Raw genomic sequence first — 19,963 nt, forward strand, 5'->3', positions numbered from 1 at the left:
ATATTTTACGAGTCAGGTGAAAAGAGCTTAAAGGAGACTTGCCTTTTGAGGAACGAGTGATAATTTTAGGTAGTAGCTGATTCCAGGTAAGGTTTGGAATTTTCCAATCACGGTAGTGTCACAAGGATGGCTAACAGGATCACTCTTCGCAGCTGTTCCTCAAAAGGGGTAAACAACCAAATGGAGGTGAATGATCGGCTAAAATAGAGTGGAGGTGATGGTAGAAAATGACCAGGGCTCAAAAGCTGATGATAATGCATTCAAAATGGTTATTTACCGAAGATGGGTTCATTTTTTAACGAGCTTAAACTCTGGGGAAACATTTGCTCATTTCTAAGGTTTAATTTTTAACGAGCTTGAACTTTTCATAAAAACTGCTCGTGATAATGGTCATTGATTATTTGATTTCACTGCTAACCACTTTGTTCCTTCAAAGGTTGTACTACCTGTTCAATTGCTTCAACAAACCGATTAGAAATGAACAATATATGCTTGAAAAATGAGTTAAAACACTAATATTTTACTTGAATTACGTGAAACGTAATTTAAAAGTGGTTTTTACCCCTCATTTTACCATTTCGTTTGCACTTTGGTTTGTTGGAGCTCTGGAGGTGCTTTTCCCCTTTGATTTTCACCAGATGATTCCGAGAGATTCTGTGGACGATTCTTGGCGCCATCTGGACCAGGTAGGAGCTAAACTTGAGCTCTTCAGTTGCATTCCTTACTTTTTGAATTCTGAGCATGTTTCCTTGTTTTTCTGAGCCCCTGGGGTTTGAAAAATTTGCCCTGGCTCCATTGCACCCTTTCTATATCAAAAGGTGCGATGCATACTGGCTTGGCCATTGGCCAGTCAGTATGCATCTCACCCAGTACACTGCTGGGGTGCGATGGGCGCGAGAAGGGAAACTTTTGCACTGTTTTCTCATGGAATTTTTGCCTGTTTTTTTCCAAATCAGGATCCTGACTCTTCTCTTGCTTGTTTTGCAGAGATTCATGGAGCAAAATGGTTGTTACATGGCAAGAACATGAGCATGAAGAAGAGGACATGGTTGCTTTACATGATTCGGTTACGGTAACTGCACTGCGGAATTGTGGCCTGTTCAAGTTTTTCCGCATTTCTAGCATGAGGCAACAAATCAACTTGTTGCAGTATCTTCTCGATGCATAGGATCCTACCAACCAGGTGTTTCAGATCAGAGGGAAATCTATCCCCTTGACTGTTGTGGACATCTATTTTTTGATCGGTTTATCGAGGTGTGGTGCCCCTCTTTCATTATCAGGTTCCGCCCGTGGGGGCGAATCTGTGAGAGATTATATTCGTCGGTATTGCAGAGAGGGATCTCACCCGAGTAGGGAGGGCAAGATCAACATCCGAGATGTCACTGACCGGTCCTTAAGGACCATTTTGTTCACTTTTGCTAGACTGGCTGGTAGTGTGGCTCTTCACGTGGCTAACAATTCCTATATGCAGTACGCCTTGGAATGCCTTGAACCAAAGGTGTTCAACTAGTGTGACACAATACTCCCTGTGATGAAAGAACAACTGACCAAGGTAAAAAGCGGAAAATCCAAGAACTTTGGCTATGGTTCTATTTTGACCGCTTTCGCCTTGGAAAAGATCCCACTGATGCAGCCGCAGTACATTTCACTTGGCTTACCTCCACCGACTGAGCCACGGATGCAGAGATGGGTCGACCTTATGGCCCGACATGCTGGTCAGTCCCAGGTTTCCTTTTCTGATACCTTCTTTGAGTGGTTCAACCGTCAGGAGATGGTTTTTTCTGAGTATCCATATGCTAGTATGGATTTCCGGGGTGACCCGGATTTGGTGTTGCCGGCTGGTGAGCAGTGGGGTGCTATCGGTAAATTCTCTGACCATATCTCTGTTTATCATTTCTTTTTATAATGTTCTTGTGCTTTCTTCTATCAGGACTAATCAAAACTCATGTGCCCATGCAAATATTGGACCAGTTCGGCTAACAATACGTCTGAGAGCACCAACTGTCGTTCCAGCAGGAGAGGCTGTGGGGAGGGCTATCCTTTATGATCTTGATGTGGGCGAGACTCTTTCAGCATTGCAGGATCAGGTCGAGGGTCTCACTCTTGGTATTTCGGATGTGAGGACCGATGAGCTGCCTTTGAGGTTGCAGCGACATACTACTGGCGTGCCGAGTCGATGGACTAGGCTTTTACGCATGATTGCACAGGCGGTGACTTGTTATCACCAGCATCATTAGACTAGGGTGCCCCCTAGCATTTTGAGTTTTGGGTCATTTGATCGATTTTGTCTTGGTTACAGAACATTATGTATAAACCATAAACAGTTATATATATATTTTTATTTTCGGAGCTTTATTTTGGTTGAGTTACGTGATCTTGAAGCAAATATTAATGAAATGCTTCTTTTATAAATGTTGCAAATGTCTATCTAACACATAATTTGCCAATGAGTCCGTTAATGTGTTTAAGTTTTTGGAAATATGCTGATACTGAATAGAATCAAACTGCCTTTCCAAAATCTTGACCCTTAGGAACATGCGATAGATAGCTGGATTCTGTACGAGTAGATACCAGTGATTTGTAGTATGACGAGCTGTGAGTCTAGCTTGACGACAAGTCGGCGTATGCCATGTGTAATGGCATCAGAGAGGAGTTCTATCAACGCGCTGTATTCAACAATATTGTTCGTTGACCAACCAATACATACCCCTCTGAAACTCACTAACTCGCCGCTTGGATCGAAGATGGCCCAGGCCGCAGAAGATAGGTTCCGCGAACTACGACTCGCTCCATCGGCATATCCAACAAATGATTCCAATAGGTCTGACATCTGCAACAAATGTGAAAGCGGATCACTTAACCAAAACAATTACCCTTAGCGAAAACAAAAATGTAACAAAAGCATAGGGGTTACTATCTTGAGTCAAGCATAGTAACACTTAAGGTACAACCCGTTGTGGGGTTGCGCCAGTGGAATCCCATCATAATCCACTAACTCGTAGGCTCCTTTTGCTAACACACACTTAACAATATAGGGGCCCATCCATAAGTACTTGAATTTGCCTGCTCCCAATTTATCGGACTCCTGGTCGTAAAGTAAGACCAGGTCACCTTCTGAGAAGACACAGGGTTTGACATTCTTGTCGAACTGTGCCTTAACTCGTTTCTTATGGGCTTCGTTAGCAAAAGCGGCATCATGATGGGTTTCATCCAATTGGATTAGTTCCAAGAAATGAGCCTCCTCTTCTGAATTTCCGGGGAGAAGGTCGACCACGAGTTTGAGGGACGAGATTTCACACTGAACTGGTAAGAGTGCTTCCAGGCCATACACCAGTTGAAAAGGAATAAACCCGGTTACATTCCTCACCAATGTCCGGTATGCCCACAAGGCTGAGTACAGGATCAGGTGCCAACTCCTTTTATGGACTCCAATCATCCTTTGTAGAATCCTCTTCAGGACCTTGTTGATTGCCTCAACTTGTCCGTTAGCCTGCGGATAATACATAGTAGAGCTATCATGGGACAACCCTAATTTGGCAGCCAACTCAACCATCATGTGATTGCGAAAATGCGATCCATGATCTGTGACTATGGCCTGTGGAACATCAAATCTGGAGACTACATGATTGAAAAAGAAGAGGGCAGCCGTTTCGCCGTTGTTGTTTAACGTAGGCATCGCCTCGGCCCATTTGGTAAAATAGTCTACCACGACTATGATATACCCATGCCCCCCAGCCGAGGTGGGGTTACATGTCATGAAATCAATGCCCCATTTGGCAAATGGCGCAACAGCAACAACTGGTTGCAGAGGCGCGGGTGGTATTCTGGTTTTGCGATCGAAGATTTGACAGGCATGGCAACCTCTGACTGCTGTTATGCAATCTTTGAACATTGTTGGCCAGAAGTATCCTGCTCGTAAAATATTTTGCGCCGTAGCGTAACCAGATTGATGCCCCCCACACACGCCTGAATGGAAATCATTCAGGACTTTTTCGGCCTCCTCGTGGGTGAGGCACCTCCTCAGAACTGTATCGACACCACGACGGTAAAGTGTATCACCGACGATCATGTAGTCTTTTGCTTGGTATCGAATGCGTCGTTGTTCCGAGCGGGAGATATTAGACCTATATTTTTGGGTTTGGAGATAGATGATTATGTCTCCATACCATGGATTGCTTGAAGATATTAGAAACAAAGATTCGTCCATGATCGCTTCTTCTGATGTGGCATCGTTAGACGACGATGGGAGATCGCATAGTAACTCTGCGAAAACCAAGGATTTCTTCAATTTGGATTTTATAAATTCCATATCAAACTCTTGTAGAATTTCTATCCATTTTGAATATTTTCCCCCCAGCAACTGTCACAACAGTATATAAGTCATGGGGTTGCAATCTGACAAAATGGTAGTTTTTCGAAAGAGGACATAGTGTCGAAATCTCTGTATCGCTTGAACAGCTGCGAGAGCTAGCTTTTCAACGTAGGAGTACTTGCTTTCTGTATCATTTAATTTTCTACTCAAATAATATATAGGATGTTCAATTCCATTGTCTTCTTGAACTAAAACCATTGCGATGGTCGTATCCGCTGCAGCTAGATACAGGTTAAAGTCTTTTTGATAATCAGGAGCGTACATTAATGATGCTTTTATTAGGGATTCCTTTAAAGCATCAAAGGAAGCTTGCGTGACCTGATCCCAGACGAAGGGTACTTCTTTTTTCAATAGACCAGTATAACCTTTAGCAAGTTCCGTGTAATTTGGAATGAACCTCCTCAGAAAGTTTGCTTTCCCTTGGAGTTTCTGAATCTGAAGCAAATTTGAAGGTGGAGGCAAATTAATGATCGCCTGAACCTTACATGGGTCAAGACGAATCCCGTCCTTTGAGACCACAAAGCCAAGTAAATGACCAGAACTGACACAGGACACACATTTGTGTGGATTGAGTCGTATCTTGTAGTGTCGGCAACGTAGAAATGTCACTCTCAAATGTTGCGAATGATTGGTCCACTTTCGTGAATGAGCTAGAAGATCATCGAGATATGGTTGAACGATGTTTTTGATGTCATGGAAGGCATAATTCATTGCCCTCTGAAATGTTGCCCCTGCGTTCTTTAAACCAAAGGGTAGCTTGCGATATGAAAATGTGCCCCACGGAAAAATAAATGCAGTCTTTGACTGGTCCTGTGGGCAGATATTTATTTGATTATACCTGGAAAATCCATCCATAAACGAAAATATTTCACATCCAGTGCACTCATCAATTATCTGGTCAATGAAGGGTGTAGGTAAGTTGTCTTTCAGATAAGCTTGATTTACATCCCTATAATCGACGCACACTCTAATCGTTCCTTGTTTTTTCATTACAGGAACAATATTCGATACCCAATCGGTTAGAGGAACCGAGTAAATAAAACCAACATGGAGAATTTTTTCAACTTCTGCCTTGATGGCAGCGGCTTTCTTGGGGTGCACCTGCCGTAGCCGTTGTCGTACCGGTTTGACATCTGGATACATCTTAATTTCGTGTTCAACTATGCTCGAGTCAATGCCTAGCATTTCATCATACAACCAAGCAAAGACATCTCTGAACTCGCGAAAAAGAGCGTGATATATTTCCAGTTCTGAAGGAGAACAAGATTTTCCAACATGAATATTCTCTACAACATCTGTTTTGGTCGAGATATCTATGGTGATAGTCTCTTCAATATTGGAAAAGTTTCATTCGGAATCCACCGTGTTTACAGTATTTGATAGAAAATCAAAAAACTGAGGGATGATGAAGGTCGGTAGGAGTATCTTCGTTGTAATCCGGAAGATGGGAATGATGGTGGTAATCTTCCCATGGTGCCTCGTCAATCATCATTGACTGAACAATTCCTTCGTCTGCAGCATGTATTTGCAACCAAGGATCTGAAGGGGTGCCATATTCCTTAGACCTATCTATCCAAATGCTCGATGAGCGTTGATTTGGGTTTGCCTCCCATGCCGAAAACATTGATTGCTACAATATTTCTATTGGGCTTGGAGGCAATACCTGTAGATGATCCACGTCAATATCGTTTCCAGAGATCTTTTGAATAGAAGATATCATATTGCAGGTTCCCACCATTGCCACTTCCGCCAGATTGATTGGAGGTGGTAGAGCAAAAGTCCCCATTAATATAGGGTCTTTTAGTAGGCCTACTCCGATATTTTGAAGCGAATGAGGGCTTCCATGGATCATCAGAATGCTTCTCGTAACTTGTGAACTGTTGGGGAGAAATGTTTGTTGGTTGACAATTGTAATTCCTCCTTGAAAGGGAAATGCAATCTTCCTGAAGTAGGTCAACACAACGGCAGCCATAGCATATATCTAGGGCCTTCCCAGTAGGATGTTGTAATCAAGGTTTCCATCAATTACTTCAACATCTATTTCTACTGTTTTGCCCCCCAGTTCGACTTGCAAGTTACTTAAAATCCCATATGGGGTGTATATTCGTCCATCAAATGCTTTTAATGTCGTCGAAGATTGCGACAAGGGTGGAGATCCTAAAGTTTTACAGCAACTCAATGACATAATGCATGTAGATGCCCCCTCATCAATAAATGTTCGATGAACAGTTTTGTTGAGGGCTTTCACTTGAATAAGGAAAGCTAGTTGAGCTGGTAACTAACGGTCATATCCTTTGTGATTAAAGGACACAAGATTGGAATTCGTTGGGTCAATCCCACCTATCGCTGATAATAAAGCCTGCTTTTGAGAGGGGCAATTTTGCAGTACCTCAAGCATCGACATAGCAGATGGTGATTGGGCCAGATCCTCCACTATATTATAATGTTGCGCTGCTCTGGCACGAGGATTAAATGTTGATTTTTGTACTACTCCCTTTGGCGACTTTATCGTTAGTTTAGGAATGATGGGTGGCACAACTTCGGTCGAAGTTGTTGTCGAACTACTAGGTTGATCATTAGCCTTGTTGTCTGACAGTTATGGATTCCCGTAATCTTTATTCCTTGTTGATATCAAAGCATCGTTTTGCTACTTCGAAACCAACAACATTAGCACTTAGGACGGGGAAGCATTGTCAGTAGCAACCAGATTTGTTCCTGGATTTGGAAACGGATCAGTCAATACCGCCGAGGATTTTGAATTCTTGAAGAATTTTCTAAGCTCAGCTTTATATGGACACTCTCTTGTCCAATGATCCTCATCACATATAAGGCATGGACGGTTTGGTTTCCTATCTCCAGAAGGGTTTGCAAAAGACTTTTCAGGGGATGACTCATCCTGTTTCTTCTTCTTCCCTTTCTTTTTCTTCTTGCCTCCTGGTTGCTTGGTTTCTTTTCCTTTGTCAGTCGATACAGCATTTACTTCCGAGGTGAGAAGTTCTTCATTTGCATTTTGACCTGAAACCGTACAGGCCTTCTTCGACTTAGCCTTTACGGTTTTCATGCTGGTCGTTCCTATCATGCCGTCCCCGGCATGAGAGTCTTTGTTTGATTTAGGAGAGGGAGGAACGGAAAATTCCGTTCTAGGAGCATTAGGGATTTTATCATAGAGCGTGCCAGATTGAGTATCGATCAAATCTAAATATTGCGCATGAGCAATGACTTGCGCTTCAGTGACGACTCCTCCCTTTACCACATCTTCCGTAATAGAAGGTAACAATGACTTAATAAACCATTCAGCCAACAGCTGATCAGGAACATATGTTTTTACCATTCTACGACGACGTCGCCACTCATGAATATGATCTGATATGTGAGTGGCCGTCGTTTGCTTGAAATTGGTAAGAAGTTCTGTTCCCGTTTCATACCTTATGGGTAACTAAAAATGGGTTTAAAAGGTTGTGGCTAGGGTACTGAAGTTATCAAACGAAGCTCTAGGCAATTTGATATACCATTTTTCTGCCGAACCAGTTAACGTTCGCTGAAAAAGGCGAAGCCTAATCAAATCATCATTTAGAGTGTTAAATGAACACCACAGATGAAAGGTCATCACATGATTCGACGGGTCTTCACCCGGATTTCCATTAAATTTAGGAATATCTGACAGAAGTTTATGAGGAATCGCTGGCCACCAAGGGGCATAAGCGATTGGATAGTTTGTTAGCCGATTTAGATCTGGTAACTCTAAAGTTGCCACGAAGGGCAACTATTGATTCAGGTTCGGCGAAGCATACCCAGGATAAGATGGGATTGCCTGAGCAGTGGATCTTTGCATACCAGCATAATGCATTTGATGCTGATAACTTTGGTAAGGTTGATGGGCATAACCAATATGAAATGGTTGATGTTGACCGTTTTGAATATACGACTGCCCATTACTCGCAAAGATTTGGTGCTCAGATCCTTGGTAAACTTGTTGGAATTGTGGTTGTTGATATTGCACCTGCCATGCTTGTGAGACCATGTGTTGTTGTCCAATACTGGCTGTTTGACCAAGATGAGGGGTAATGGTACCCGTTTGAGCCTGGGTCACTCCAGTTAAGGAGCCACTAATCGATGATTGTGGTGGCGTCGTAGAGACAAGGGGCTGTTGGATTGCGACCTAAGAGACTTGAGGTTGGCATACAACAGGTAACGCTTGTACTTGCGACACCGTCACAATAGCCGGTGTAGTGGGGATATTTGACATAGGCAGACTTTGTTGCGTTGAGTATACAACTCTTGGTTGTTGAGGCAGTATTGGCATCCAACCACTGGATGTAATTCCAGCATAACCTGAATTCTGTTGCGAACTCTCGTATGTTTGACCTCCCGGAGGAGATAACGAAAGGGTATATTGCCCCCCATACGACGGTAATCCGGTACTTAAGGGAATGATTTGCCTTTGAGGACTGGACTGCCCAAATTGACATTGCGAAGGATCAATTTGCTAAGACTCAACATAAGAGATTCCAGATATTATTCCGGACAAACAAACGAGAACAGACCATACTGTCAAAACAGCCCCTGGATGGGCTCCATCCAACGATTGAGAGCTAGTTGGGACAGATGGTACGCTGGCAAACATTTTCGGAGTAGCAGCAGGAAGTTCTGTTGCTGCTGTGTTAGATGATACAGTCCTAGATGTCGACAGTTGTTCAGACATATTTAGTCTATCCAAAAGATTCCTTAGCGATTCTTCAGGAACTTCCGATTGCGGGAGACTAACTTCTAATGAAGAAGGATATAGGGTGATCCCAGCTCCAAATTGCGATGGAGCACTAGATGCAGGATCCTCCACAATATCTTCTATGGCAATCAATCCAGGTGGAAGAGGTAGACTGTCAGGTCCGTAAAATATTTCCAGTGCCGAAGGAGGTATAGATTCTGCAGCAACAGATGTTTGGGGAATAACACCTTCCGAATCAGCTGCAGATGGAGCTGGTTCAGGAATAGAAGTGTTTACCTTTACACTAGGATCAGTTCTACTGTCCTCCAGTGGCTACGGAACTTCTTTTGTAGAGGCAGGGATACCAGAAACGTTTGGAGTAACCAGAGTCTCCGAGGGTGTCGGAACACTTGTTCCAACCAGACCAGGGGACTTTGAACCGGTTAAACTAGTTCGCTTTGTCCGGAATAGTTTTGATTCTGGGGACAAAGATGGTTGACTCGTAAGTCTCCACGAACGACGGGGTTTCAATTGACTTTCCTCCACGATTGCGGATTACTCGATCAACTAAAAATAAAGGGGAAAATGATTCCGATTTAAATGAATTTTAGACACTTTGACACAACTTGTTTTTTCAATTTTTAAGAGTCGAGAAAAAACAAAATATGACTCTAGTTGCCTTCAATTTTTAATGAGCCTGAAGTGACAAGTGCTCAGATGGACCTTTTCCTTTAAGGAGTCTGAAAAGGAACAAAAGAGACTACTCTGGAAATCTAGACAGAGGGATTACCAAACCAATTGAAAAACTGCAGAATACTTTTTACGGTACGACAATCAATCTTCCCGAATGTTTTGTTCAGTGCATTGCGATCGATAGGGCGGCAGACATGGATTCCTATGGATAAAGGATATAGCCTATTGTGGTCTCCCAATATATACTCGACGGTACATGGGAGCACAAGTTCGTACTGGCACTTGTCATCTCAAAGAGGAATCACCCAACCAACAGTGAAAGCGACAGTTACCAGGCTTTACGATGCCGGAATACGTCTCTAGCCTAGACTTCTAGAGGTTGTGCGTTAGGTTCCAAAGCGTTTTTATGTTCATTGAATTTATTTTACAATTGATCTTTCTTAAGAAATTTGCCTTTCATGTTCACCACGTGATGTAGATATACAATTCCTAAAATGCAATCTAAGATGATAAACAATCGTTTAATCTTCTTTTTGCAATGAAATTCCTAGCTACTAAAGAAAGAGAGATGATATTCTTTCAACATAGAGCAAAGAGCACACACTAGATGCACTGTCCTAAATCAAACCAACAAGCAGTGTAAATGCAAATGCACATGCATGTATTTGTTTTCATCTTTCTTAATGTGTGAATGACAAGAAGAATGCTAAGTACAAATCTGAATTATCTTTTCAAAGCGACAGTACTAACAAATTTCTCTTCAAAAACGAAAGGAAGATAATGATGAAACTTTGTGATTTTGAATTGAAAACTGCTTTCGACACTTGAAAAAACTACTAATTCAAATCAAATACAAGAGTAACTGTATAATCAACCATCAAGAACAATAGAATTCTTTTCTTTGACTGAAAACGACACTTGCGACACTTTCAAATCAAAAGACGACAGTTTGATTATGCTACTTTTTGTAAAAGAGAACTGTAAATGGCGCACAATACATAAAAACATTCACAATTCTTTGTACTATGGAGGCGGAATCATGCAAAGGAAGGGAGTTTCTACAGTGGTATACTGATCACAGACAGCAAAACTCTTGAATAAAGCTGAAGAGAGTGAACACAAAAACCAAAATTTGAGAGCAGAAGAGGTCTTATCTGATCAGCGCACCTGCAACACAAGGAAAGTGCGATGCAGCGCACCTACTGCACACGGGAGGTGCGATGCATCCAGATTCCCAAGAGGAGAAAGTGCGATGGTCCAGGGACGAGACTTCAACTTGGTTCCGGGTCACAGTTTGCAGCTTAGTTCAGGGATTTAGGCCGAGCTAATGATGTTCAGTAAATATAAATCACAGGGGTTGATCTAATGAGGTTACTAGAGCCACCACTAGGGCAATTAGAAGGTTTGCAAATCGATTGTTCAGTTTATAAACAAAACCCGGAGATAGATTGAAGCAACATTGATCTACTTTTCACTTGCATAGCAAATGCAGTTCGAAGGCTAGCTAGCTTGACTTCAGGCTCCGTCTGTAAGTTTATAAAACAAACAAATATAGACAAGCAAAAAATCTATTCGCTCCCTAGTGGAGTCGCCATTTTGTTATCGGGAAATCTAGTGTCCACTCGGAGCTGCTAGTCCCACTAAGACTGGTAGCTATCTTATAAACAAACTAACTAAAACTACTTTCTCTTTCCTTTATGAGAAGTAGATGAGAGGGGAATAAAGGACATTAACCTCAGTCGTGCGCTTAGTTCCTTGCTTGGTTCCTCTCCCTTCTGACAGATCCTTGTTGCTTTTCCTTCGTCTACCCAGCTTCAAAGAGCACCTGTGGAATCAAAGCAACATAATGCTATTGAAGAACAGAGATCTACAATCGTAAACAATATAGGACTAGATATATATTGACCATACAAATGCATATATCATCAAACATACAAGAATGTGGAGGAAAACTTGAATAGTTTTATTAATATCAAGAATAGCAAAGAGGATTACACCCAATTGTTCTGACCCAACGTCATCCTCCCAGCCTGAAAGCCCTTCTTCACCTCATGAAAAGCTTAGATCACCCAACTCTATGATATTCCACCAAGAAACCAACAACACTTCCTTACAAGATACCAAATTCCAGCCTTCGGATCTCTGGGATGAGGGATCCATATATAGATGATTCCAGGGGGGTGAGTCAGCTTCTGGGATTTTGATTAGTGTCCTCTCTCTGATAGTTCTTGATTCCACTTGGATATTGATGATCGCTTACTCATCCCTGGGCGAATTCAGAGAGGCAAGTGTCACAAGAGAAGTTTCTGGAAGATTCCATGACGATCCACCTTGCAAACTGTCTCTGCCATTTGTCTACTCTCGCCCATCGCACCCTACAGAAGGGCTTTCCAGTATGCATCGCACCCTTTACACTGGGCAGGTGAGATGCATCGCACCCTCTGCACCGGGCAGCCTGTATGGTCCAGCTTTGACCAGTTCTGAGCAGTTTTCTGTGGAGAAATTCTGGGAGATGATGTAATCAGCTGACCTTTTTCTTTTAGGGTGTGAAGAAACACTTTTAGGGACTTAGGAGCCCTTGGTTTATGGACATTTTTGATTGGGGTTGTAGTGCCCAAAAATTTCTATAACAAGTATGAAGAACCTGAATATTTGATTTATATTAGGTGGCTATTATTTTGTGAAATCGTTGAAACAGGGAACTAACTTCATTCTTTGATGATCAGTTCTGAGCAGTTTTCTGTGGAGAACTTCTGGGAGATGATGTAATCAGCTGACCTTGTTCTTTTAGGGTGTGAAGCAACACTTTTAGGGACTTAGGAGCCCTTGGTTTATGGACATGTTTGATTGGGGTTTTAGTGCCCAAAAATGTCTATAACAAGTATGAAGAACCTGAATATTTGATTTATATTAGGTGGCTATTATTTTGTGAAATCGTTGAAATAGGGAACTAACTTCATTCTTTGATTTCATTAAACAAACCCAAGTCATGTGAGTATGATCATCAATAAAAGAAACAAACCAACGTGCTCCACTCAAAGAAGAATTTTTGGCAAGTCCCCAAACATCAGAGTGAATAACCATAAAAGGTGCAGGACTTTTATGCATACTAATGGGAAATGGGACACGATGACTTTTAGCCAGTTCACATATGTCACACTTAAAATCCGAAACATTTGATTGAGAAAAGAGCTTTGGAAACAATTTTTGTAAATATCCAAAAAATACATGACCTAAATGCTTGTGCCATAACCAGATTTCTGAATTCTGATGTGTGTCAGGCTTATTAGCTGAGAAAACTTGAGCCAATTGATTGGAGCTTGCTGGCAGTAGATCAAGATAGTAGAGCTTTCCTCTCCTGGTACCATAACCAATTGTCTTTCGAGTCCGAATGTCCTTAAAAAAACAAAGGTTAGGCCAAAATATCACAATACAGTTCAAAGTGAGGGTTATTTGAGCAACAGACAATAAATTATGATTAAGAGAAGGAACAACTAGAACAAACTCCAAATTCAAATTTTGGGTAAGAGAAATTGAAACTTCTCCAACCATGGGAGAGGGAGTACCATTGGCTGTGGACACTATATGGTGGTCTGAGGATTTCATGGACTGAATATGTTTACCATCAAAGGTCATGTGATCTGTGGCACCTGAATCAATTATCCATTCACTATGACTAACAGGGACAGAGGTATAAAGAGACTTACCAACATTCCCAGAAGTAGCAATGAAAGAAGAGGCTTCCTCAGTAGTACTGGTGTTGGTGGAGGGCTCAGCCACAACAACAGAAGCATGATGATTTGACTTTGAATTTCGCTTGCGAGGTGCCTTGGCAGGATCCCACCATTCTGGATATCCAATTAATTCATAGCAACGTGACTTTGTATGCTCGGTTTCTCCACAGTGAGTACATATACGTTCTGATTTTGCAGCCCCTATTTCATAGCTACAATTTTGTGATCCAGATGACCGATTTTGGTCAGTTGTGTGATTCGGCGGACCAGAAGTGCGATCTGGTTTCGAATGTGTTTGCGATTGGTAAGGCTTGCCTCGACGAGCCACCATAGTAGCAGATTCAGAGTGTTCAGGTTCACCATGAAGTGCAGCTCGGCGAACGACATCACAGCGAACATATGCATAAGTTGCTTCAAGATCGAGTGCAGGATCCTTTCTGAGAATCTCACCTCGAATTTGTTTGAAGTCTTCATCTAGTCCATTCAAGATGATATGCACCCGCAGTCTCTTAACTGATTTTTATATGCGACAACATCTTCAGGATCCTTCATGACAATCCTATCACGATGATCTAGTTCTTGGAAGATTTCTACTAGATCACCATAATAGGTGGAAAGAGAATGACCAACCTGTTTGGTGGAGGATGCCCGTTGATTCAGTGCAAAGAGTTACGATTCATCTCACCCATCATAGAAAGCTTTAGCAAGAGCAGTCTAGATTTCTCATGCAGTAGGCAGTCTAAGATAGCGCTTCATAATCTCCGATGACATAGAAGTTAGCAACCATCCTTTGACCTTTTAATTTTCAGCATACCACTTTGCATAGGCAGCATCAGTAACCTGCGGAATAGGTGTTTTACCCGTGAGGTATTCAAGCTTCTCACGCCCTGCGATCTGCATTTCCATGATTTGGGACCAGACATCATAATTAACTTCGGTAAGGATGATATTGGTGGTGAAACTGGGGTTTTCTGATTGAACATGAATAACTGGTACAAAAGATGATTCGGGTTGATCCTTAGTCATGATGCGAGGGGTATATGAGAATTCAGGCACAGAGGTGAAGAACCTTCCTCTGATACCAAGTCAAAACAAGAAGTTTGTGTGAAAGGCTTCAATTATTTTTTTATTGATACTTGTTCAGCATAAATAGCCGCTATATACAATTTAGATCCTATAGTTTAGTACTAGTATAAGGAAAGTTGATACAATCACAGGAGTGATTCTTTTCTATCTGTACAACCAATTTTCAGGAGTGATTCTCGTCTATCTGTAGAGCCAGTGGCAGAGACAAATTAGGAACTTGAATTACGGAGAACCAACTTGGAGATAATTGTTCCCAATTGTCAACATTTCCGTGATTTCTTTGGAATCCAGTGTTTGCATTTTTTTCACTCATAACCTTTTAATTAACACAAAGTCCATCCTTATTAATTTATATGTTATTGCATTTCACATTAATCAATGATTTGTCTAGATTGATAAAATGCTTAGAAACCCATCACAATTATTGGTCTATTAATTTACAAGAAAATCTTCACATCATAAATATTTTACCATATATATATAGTGAATAAAAAATCATTGACACAAGAAAGCAATGAAATTCCGGGCGTAGTTTATGTGAATGATCCGCATCAAAACTGAGCACAGAACCCTAATTTATAATCATGCACAACCAAACTTAAAGTTGAAGGAGATACAAAATAATTATTATACATTAAAAAATGTATCGTATCCAATGATTATACAATAAAGAATGCCCAAGAAAACCTTAGTGTGTTTCCTCGTAAAGGAAGACCATTTTACCTTCCGTGACTTGAGTTGTGCCATAACGTCATACCTTAGCGTGTCTCCTCGCACAAGAAGACCATTTTACCTTCAGTGACTTGAGTTGTGCCATAGCGTAGAGCAAAGATATCCGCTAAACCCTATAAAATCACATCCACATGCACTTTCAATAATTAAAATGCAAAATAATAGTCAAATATGTCAGTTCAAGGTCATTTCGAATAACGAACGATAATGCTTTAAAATTTTGAAGAACTTTAACAAATCTCAGATGAATTACCGCAAAATTGAACCGGAACTTGAGACTTTTTAATGAAAAGTTCCCAATCCTTCAGCGAAGCTCCTTAAATGTCCAGAATGCCATAAAGCATTATGAGAAAGGATTATTAACCATATAAGTCAATGCAGACAGAGAAAGAAACCACAAAATAACACAAAGACAGAATTTGATAGCTTCCCAAACTTAAAAGTGCAATAATAAACATAAACCCTTCACATGTGTCAATTTTTTCGACGGTTACTCATAAATCAATGGAAAATACTCTAAACAGCTAGCTGTTTCAAGGAAGTAGGCACAGAACCTTATCGTGTTTCCTGCACTTTCCCGTTTATCATTCACTAATTCATCCACTACATTTAACATCCAACTCCACATACGTTTGAAAAAGGAATGCACAGGGACGGATGCACTTAATGGAGTGAATATTACACTTGGCAAATCGTTGAATGTGAATTGTTATAATAAAGTTTCAATGCATAAATTTTTAATCATGTTTTGTAAAAAATTAACTTAAGTATGGTTTAAACATGTGATTTGGATATGCATGGAAGTTAATGATGTAAATTCCAATTATTGATAGAGTGGCAATTTAGAAGATCCTATCAAAAAAAATTAATTTAAACCAGCCCATTAAAAAGATTAATTAAGAAAATGATTAAATTACCCAATTCCAATAAAAAAAAAAACCTATCAATATAAAAATACATAAGATTAATTTAAATATTTTTTTAAACAAAAGTAAATTGTTATGGGAGGCGATTTAGGAGAATTAAAACCGTCACTGTAACATAAGAAATATATTTAACAATGTGTAAACTAGACATAACAGAAATTAAGAAAAACTGAATCTCTAAATAGCAGAAAATATCTTCGCTAAAGGCTTAGAAAAATGACTTAATTAAGAACGCTATTACCAGGAACTTGCAAGCCATGGGAACCCCGCTGACTTAATGTTCTATATCATCCCTATAACACAACCGTGACACCAATGCTGACGCACATCATGCGTCACGGAGGTGTAATGACGAACAACCTTTCCTCATTTCCACGCACGAAGGCAGTGTTGCCCGTCTCTATTATTACACATCAACGATTACCGCAGTTAAATCACGGCTCTTCCCTGTTGATTCTGGTACGAATCACGCAATTTAATGACATTGTAAATTAAATTCACTGAAATTTATAAGTTAACACCATCCAAAACTCAAAATAAGAGACCTTACTCCCGGACCAAAAATGTACTCCATAAAATTGGAAACCCAATAAGAAAATAATATCCCATTGTACCGAACATTCCTCTCGCACGAGGCCTAAAAAATTTACCCAATTAACAACGCTATTACACCCGGCGGATTTAAGTTCTATATCGTCCCTCTCACCCTATTACTTTACAACCGTGATGCCAATGCTGACGCGCATCGTGCATCGCCGCGGCCTTACTCCACGCATGAAGACAGTGTTGCCCATCTCTATTTAACATCAACGAAGCCCGTAGTTCAATCACAGCTCCTTCCTGTTGATTATTGTACGAATCCCGCAATTTAATCATTCCTCCTCCCTATTCTGATTCTCCTACAAATCCCGCAGTTTAATCACAGCCCCTCGCAATTTTGATTCTTGAGCGTGTTTTAGGCTTCTCTGTCTCTGCATTCCTTCCGATTTGACTCTGTAAAATTGAAAGCGCAGACAAGAAGGGTAGGATAGAATCAATGGCGTCCAGTATGCATGACCAGGAAAATGGAAGGATGGCTCATAAGCATCATGTGATGATGCTGCCGTCTCTGGGTCACGGCCATCTCATTCCCTTCATGCAGCTCGCCAAGAAGCTCGCTGCCAACGGCCTCACTGTTACCTTCGTCGTCACTTTCCATCACATTTCTTCCCTGAAGAAGAAGGTCAATGAAGCTCGGGAGAGCGGGCTGGACATCCACTTGGTGGAAATGGAGGTCACCAAAGACGAATTGGCGCTGGGCAAGGTCAATAGCAACAGCGTCCAGTGGCATCAGCTGCCACCTTTGCTTGCTGGCAACGAGCGCCTCCAGGAACCCTTCGAACGCTTCCTCCACCGCTATCTGGGCGGCCAAGTGAGCGGCGCCCTCGCCACTCCGCCCCTGAAATGCCTTATTGCCGACTTTCTCCTGGGCTGGGCCTCTGCCGTGGCCAAGAAATTCGACATCCCCAGAGTGTGCTTCGACACATCTGGAATGTTCGGAGAGTCAGTCCAGCAGATCGTGTGGGACGTTCTGCCGCGCAATCTCCCGCGCACCGACTCTGGTCTTTATGTTGTCCCGGGGCTTCCCAAGGAAGTTCGTCTCACTCGCCTTCAGATGCTGCCAGAGCACCCTGAGGCCACCACCGACAACGGCACGCACCAGTTCTGGCTCCGGCAGAGGCGTGGGAACAAACAGAGCTGGAGGATCATCGCCAACACCTTCTACGAGCTGGAGGCAGAGTTTGTGAAGCATTTCCAGAGGGTTAACGGCACTCTCAGAACAATCGGCCCTCTGCTCCCTCCAGAGGCGTTTGAGGACAAACCTCGCAGGATCGCCCCTGCGGTCGAGATGGGTCTCAATACGGAAGAAGAAAAGTGCTTGGAGTGGCTGGACGCGCAGGCGGAGGCCTCGGTGCTTTACATTTCTTTTGGCAGCGAGAACTCCATATCGATCGCTCAGATTGAGGAGCTAGCGATGGGATTGGAGGCAAGCGGGACGAAGTTCGTGTGGGTTCTGCGGACCCCGTCGGACACCGGATCGAAGGCGTCCTCGTCGGCTCTGGACTTTCTTCCCGAGGGATTCCATGACCGTATGGTGGAGAAGAAGCAGGGATTTATCATTCTGGGCTGGGCCCCGCAGCTGAGCATCCTGGCGCATCCTACTACAGGGGGCTTTATGTCGCACTGCGGATGGAACGCCGTGCTGGAGACGACGACGATGGGGGTTCCCATGATCGCATGGCCGCTGTATGCAGAGCAGCACTTCAACTCAAAGTTTGTGGTGGACGAGATCCAGATCGCACTGGAGGCACCGCAGAGAATCGACCAGAATTGGCTGGTCACCAGAGAGGACGTGGAAAGAATTGTGAAAATGTTAATGATGGAAGAAACGGGGCAGGAATTGAGAGAAAGAGTCGGAGAACTGAAGGCGGCTGTTAGAGCAGCAGTGGCCGAGGGCGGATCCTCCACAAAGAATCTAAACCTGTTCGTCTCCGAAATCATGTCTCTGTAGACATAACATCATCGTTAAATCTGTAATCTCTGCAGGCATCACACCATCCATAAATCTGTAATCTCTGTATGCATCTTGAATTTGTCACGCCTCTGAAAATATAATTAAGACGTTAATTCTCAAGATATGAAAAACGAGTGTTGTAACGAGATTGTTGAAGAATAATGGATGATTAAAATATAGTGCCATGGAGAGTTTGGTAGGATTTTGAATCTTAATAATATTTTTTGGAAATCTTGTTTATAGCTACTAAAAGATTAAAAGATTTCGAAGTGTTTATTTTTATGATTAAGTATTTTTATTATCAATTTTCTTTTTTAAATCTCAAATTTTTAAATTTTTGTTCTCTATGCAAAATTAATATCTTTATGAAAAATGTTTTAAAATTTATAAATTTATTATTATATTATTAAAATGTAATTTACGATAAATAAAAAGTAAATATAAAGTTTTTACAATATTTTATTATAATTATTTAATTTAATTAAAGTAAATTAAATACTTTAATTATATTAAAATTTAATGCAATTCTTTATCATAATTATTTATAATAATATAATTAAATAGATATTTATATTAATTTAAATAATATTATAATGTGAGTTGAATTTAAATATAAGATACATGTAAAATATAAAAATTAATATAAAATTAGGCCCATGGGGTAGCTTAATTTGGGTTTGTCTTGATAATCAAATATTATATTCCATGAGACTCTAGATTCGAACCCCTTAGCCAACAAAATAATAATAATAATAATAAACTAGTAATATTTTTTTAACGATGATTTTAAGGATCTTGGATGGGGTGCTATCCGAGCGAAAACGTGGGGACGGTTTATCGTCGTTCCACCTTGCCAAGACACTGACAAGGTACCTAGAGGCAACTATTGGTTGTTTCCCTATCACACTGGATCATGTCATACCAAATTGCTTCACTTGTTTCTCATGCAGATACCTTTGTACTTTTCAATTGACGAGATTTTCGCATCAAAATTTCCAAATCTAAAACCTGACAAGAACTTCCCCATCCAAGGCTTACCATATTGTACTATTCCATGTTCATTTCGACATCTCAGTACTCAAGTAGCCCGAGACGGACCCTACAAGGGTTGACCTTTGGATATGCACTATTTTGGCACAAAACCTTCCTTTTCAACCATTT

At 41.4% G+C, this 19,963-nt stretch overlaps 1 protein-coding gene across 1 annotated transcript; it reads left to right on the forward strand.

The window, feature by feature from the left end:
* The first annotated feature begins 17,095 nt into the window (after window positions 1-17,095).
* Window positions 17,096-18,975, forward strand: LOC149146468 (scopoletin glucosyltransferase-like). The gene has a single exon (XM_089449023.1). It carries the CDS (start codon window positions 17,285-17,287, stop codon window positions 18,797-18,799), a length of 1,515 nt encoding a protein of 504 aa, XP_089305149.1. The 5' UTR covers window positions 17,096-17,284; the 3' UTR covers window positions 18,800-18,975.
* The last annotated feature ends 988 nt before the right edge of the window (window positions 18,976-19,963 follow it).

This window comes from Pinus tabuliformis, chromosome X (assembly GCF_031772625.1).
Source record: "Pinus tabuliformis cultivar Carrire ecotype Pingquan chromosome X, CPIR1, whole genome shotgun sequence".
NCBI lineage: Eukaryota > Viridiplantae > Streptophyta > Pinopsida > Pinales > Pinaceae > Pinus > Pinus tabuliformis.